This window comes from Salvelinus namaycush, unplaced genomic scaffold (genome assembly GCF_016432855.1).
Source record: "Salvelinus namaycush isolate Seneca unplaced genomic scaffold, SaNama_1.0 Scaffold1046, whole genome shotgun sequence".
Taxonomy (NCBI): Eukaryota; Metazoa; Chordata; class Actinopteri; order Salmoniformes; family Salmonidae; genus Salvelinus; species Salvelinus namaycush.
The window spans coordinates 30,072-35,119 of record NW_024057727.1 but is presented as its reverse complement, the minus strand read 5'-3'; the positions used below and the strand labels follow the sequence as shown (position 1 = coordinate 35,119).

At 41.5% G+C, this 5,048-nt stretch overlaps 1 protein-coding gene across 1 annotated transcript; it reads right to left on the bottom strand.

Moving 5' to 3' along the window:
* Window positions 1-755: 755 nt before the first annotated feature.
* Window positions 756-4,515, bottom strand: LOC120035378 (small ubiquitin-related modifier 3-like). Its single transcript, XM_038982143.1, has 4 exons — window positions 4,392-4,515; window positions 2,189-2,317; window positions 1,964-2,035; window positions 756-1,841 (listed from the first exon to the last, which is right to left on the bottom strand). Exons 1-4 carry the CDS (start codon window positions 4,410-4,412, stop codon window positions 1,722-1,724), a joined length of 342 nt encoding a protein of 113 aa, XP_038838071.1. The 5' UTR covers window positions 4,413-4,515; the 3' UTR covers window positions 756-1,721.
* Window positions 4,516-5,048: the final 533 nt, after the last annotated feature.

Below are 5,048 nucleotides of genomic sequence, written 5' to 3'. Positions count from 1 at the left end.
GAGATATTACAGTATAACTCTTCATTTCATGGCTACGAGATACTGTCATTTTATTGACCTGTTGGTCGAGTTGTTCAACACGTCTTTAATCTCAAGTTGTTCAACGATCTCATATAGTCTCGGAGTCTGAGCTTGCAGTGTTAGGCGCAGCAGTAATATCTGACCTATTAGCTGCTTGCTTTTGACACATCCACAAAACTCCCGAGTGGCGCAGCGGTCTAAGGCACTGCATCTCAGTTCTAGAGGCGTCACTACAGACCTTGGTTTGATTCCAGGCTGTATCACAGCGGTCTAAGGCACTGCATCTCAGTTCTAGAGGCGTCACAACAGACCTTGGTTTGATTCCAGGCTTTATCACAACTGTCAGTGATTGAGAGTCCCATAGGGCAGCGCTCAATTGGCCCAGCGGTCCTGGTTAGGGTTTGGCCGTTATGGTAAATAAGAATGGGTTTTTAACGGACTTGCCTAGTTAAATACAGCCTCCAGAAAAAAAACTCTAACAGCTCACAAGTGACGACTGCACCCCTCGCTGGAAGTACTGTAGCTCACAAACACAGCGATCTCAGAACATATTTGCCTCTTTCCTAGACTTGCTCTCGCATTGTGTTAAGTGAATGACCAAACACTTGATTACCATCAATGTACTTTTTCCTATTTGATAAGATGTGCGGTTTGAAATTTCCTAAAGTGGCCTAGGAAGACAGCAACAGTCTTTCAGCACTCCTCATACAACAGCCAAAGGAAGCACACAAAGGTAGCTGAGTACCAAACTATATTTATTGTATACAGTAGTAAAAGACAATGTACAAATCATTAGAGCAACAGAAGGACTTAGTGGACCTGTGCTACCTGTAGAACACCACACCTGTCTGAAGGCAAGTGGGAAGATTCATCAAGTCTCGATTATAGAGAAACAGAAAGGTCAAAGGTTGTTGAAGTCGTGATGGATTCCCTTTTATTTTGTCATAAAATAGTGATTCAGTGGGATGGGCTAAAAGCAGGATCTCGACGACTTCCCTTAAATCTGTGAGGAAGGGGGAGGGGAAACCAAACCGACATGTGAAAGGTGAGTTGCATCCTTTCAAGCGATGTTGAAAATAGACCTGAAACTCGGCCCTTTTCGATCGGACGTTTCTGTTCTCTTCAGTAAAGCCTTTGTTCCAGAGAGACACAGCAATTCAATCTAATGGCACCAGCGGTAGAGAACCCCATTCACCAATATTCCTTCAACACATTGTACAGGTTTAAAATTACAATTGATCACTTGGACTGTATATTTTGCAAAATGTACTTAAAAACAGCAGACAAAAAAAACAAAAAAACTTTTGCATATTATGAGACCTGTTCAACACCAAGTCCCTCAACCTATGGTCGATTTAAAACGTGTCCCAAATGGCACCCTATTGACCATATAGTGCACTACTTTGTTTAGTGTAGAGCACTATAAGAGGAATAGGGTGCCATTTGGGACACAGCCTGAATGAGTTGAACCCCCCCCACATCCCCGTGTGTGAAACAAACACATATTCTCCAAAACACGACTCCGAGCAGTTTATAGTCCATCCTCAATATGAATGTAAACAAGACATTTGTGGATTGGTGGCGTGAAAAGGATAAGACCATGGCTACGAGCAGATCGACCACAAAACAAAAATAAAAAAAGCGGAACAATTATGTAATAATAATCAAAAAGTTGCTGCTCTTCAACTGTGTTTCTGTCCTCAGAGGGGGAGGCGCCTCAGACGGGTCCATACACCTTTAAGAGACGCCTCCGAGAGGAAGGAGCCTCCTCCGGTCTGTTGTTGAAATACATCAATAGTATCCTCGTCTTCCATCTCAAGCTGCCAAAACAAATACATAGAATGGTCAGTAAGTCTACTTGTAACTCCACCTGTGCATGTTATCACTTCTTTTTGAATCTTTTGCATTATCGAGGACTACACCGAAAGCGAGTGGCACCTACCTGTGCAGGTGTGTCCGTCTCGTTGATTGGCTGTCCGTCAAACCTAAACCGTATCTGTCTAATTGACAAACCCTGAAATAAAGGGAGAGGTTACAATATAGAAGGGAGACACTGTCAGGCTCATCTAGCAAGTTACTGTGGTCAGGAGTTGCCCTGTAGAGTTGTACAATCAGCCTCAAAGCTTAACATAGTCTTATAGGAGCAGAGTAGTAGTAGTAGCCTCACCTGTCTTTCGCAGTAGGCCTTCATCAGCTTGCTGAGCGGCGTGTGCCGTTTAATTTTGAACTGGACAACTGACCCATCTTGACCTGCGACCTTTAGGTTGATGTGGTCGTTTTCAGTCTTCACTCCTTCCTGAAAAAACAGTGGGGAACGGGTGAATTTCAGAGACAATAGCTACATTTTTTAAATTTTATATATCAAATCAAAATCTAATTTTATTGGTCAGATAACACATGGTTAGCAGATGTTAATGCGAGTGTATCGAAATGCTTGTGTTTCTAGTTCCAACAGTGCAGTAGTAACAAGTAATCTAACAATTCCCAACAACTACCCAATACACACAAATCTAAAGGGGTGAATGAGAATATGTACATATAAGTATATGGATGAGCGACATAGGCAAGGTTCAGTAGATGGTATAAAATACAGTATATACAGGTGATATGAGTAATGTAAGATATGTAGAGATTATTAAAGTGACCAGTGATTGGGTCTCAATGTAGGCAGCAGCCTCACTGAGTTAGTGGTGGCTGTTTAGCAGTCTGATGGCCTTGAGATAGAAGCTATTTCTCAATCTCTCAGGCCCAGCTTTATAGCTAGAGTCTAACAGTTAATGTCATGCATTAGACAGAGCAAACTTTTTGGCTAAAATTAAAGCATCTCAACAGGAATTGTAACATGAAGATGTTAGCTAGTTAGTTACAGCAAGCTAACGTAAACTCACGTAGTCGTACATCGCCTTGGTCTGTACAATTGACCATATTTTAGCGCCCCAAAAACACAATACTTCCAGATCAACACCAGTGTAAAGCACAATTTCTCCCCTTTCCAACAGAATCAATTACATGACCTAAACGCTGCCCGTTTCTGCATAATTCAAGCAGGCAATGAGCCCCGTCAGGTCTTTTTAAAAATGGCGGGTGGGGAAGCGAAACTAGTGTGATAGTGAAAAGGAGAGATGTTGTGGGAAATTCTTTTTTTCCACTCTCTGTCCAACTTATCGCCTCTAAAATGTAAATAAAAAACTATAAAGAGTTTATATAATGTGTCATTACCTATTTGAAGGTTTGTGTGGAATTTGAACCGGGTTTTTAGGGCGGTGCTAAAGTGATCTTAGAAGTAAACAGCGGCTTTGAGAATGATGATCTCATGCAATGATGAGCAATAATGACTAGGTATCCCCCCCTTACCCCTGTCACTGCCCATTTCTTGTTTTTAAACTATGAGAGAAGTGCTACACCAGGTGGAGAGAGATTGTAAGACAGAAATAGTTGCTTTATGCGTGCTGTACATTACGACATGACACGATGTAACGGAGGGTCCGTTTTTTAAACTTTTCTCCAATACTAGAGAGTCATTACCATGTTGATCAACGCTCGAATAGAAACCTAGTTCACCCCCCCAATGTTGAAGTCAACAGTCCCATTAGTTCTTTGTAGCCTCGTTTGAATGTTGGTTGCGCACATTTGTACGGAATGGGATGAGTTTACGTTACCAAGCGGTGCACACTGCTAACGGTTGTATTTTATTGTACAATTATTTTAGCAGAGTCCCATTGGGACAGTTTCTCTTTTGTAAGGGAGCCCTGCATCTCACAATTACACAACATTTCCACAAAAACGGCAGTGTAGGACGAGCATAACAGTACTGGTAGGTTGATGAGTTCAGTCTGACGGTGAGTTAATATCTTTGCTTGGTGTCAAACATTTGAGTTTAGCTTTTTAGTTAGCAATCAGTTGGTCAGTTAGCAATCAGTTAGCTAGCTAGCTCTTACAACAAGAGCCATGCTAACCTAGATAGCTAACTGGCCAGCCATCAATGGGGTGGCAGCTCCAGTGGGAATCTCAATCTAACGTTAGCATGCTAGCTAGTTAGCTCAAAAAGCCGCAAAGAGACAACGACGTTGGTCCCTATTCCAATGGGCGCAGAAAAGTCACAATGGCGCTGTTTCACTGAAAACCATCACCTTACAAAACATGAATAGATAATAGTACACTACATCTATCAGATAACTGGCTAGCTAGCCCATTTTCTACACGCAAAACGTTACGCGGCCAAATGTCCACAAATCGAACCTTTGTTTTCTCTTTTTACCCGCTCAAATTGGAAACGGGCAATCTAACGTTATCACCAACATATTAGTACGCTCGACAAGCAGAATGCAAGGAAATATGGAAAATATTCAATCACACACAACATTTCTTACCTTTGGCTTTTCTTCAGACATTGTGTAGCTAGTTAATGCTCTGATATTTACTAATTTACAGACAGATTGCTAAATGTTTGCGCTCTTTTCAACTCTCTTCGTCTTCTGTTTGTCGACCAGGAGCGCGCATAGGGTTTTAAACTCTAATTGGCTCACGGGGTCACGTGTCTATAGTTTCTCGGGACCGTGCACACACGAGCGCGCAAATCGGTTTAATGCGCGCTCCCGTGAATTACGCAAAATTGGATAGCTATTTCTATCACCTGGATAAATCAATGTATGAAGTGTGTAAATATACATGTTCATTAATCAATGATGCCTCTCAAAGATGTTTGAGCGTGGCAATCATAGACTAATGTACACTGAACAAAAATATAAACGCAAATCATCAAATCACATGTTTATAAAGACCTTTTTACATCACCGGATGTCACATAGTACATATACACAAGCCCAGACTAAAACCCCCAAAGCACAGTTAGTAGTTAACCAGAACACATATTAAAGAGACTGGGTCGTATTCAAGTAGGCAAGAAACAGGAGACATTTATTTTAAACGGAGTGTTGAAATGTAGTGCTGTGCTGTACATTCTACCTGAATGTGTACACTTGAAATGTTTGCTTGGCAGTCATTTAAAAAACGTTTTCTGACATTTG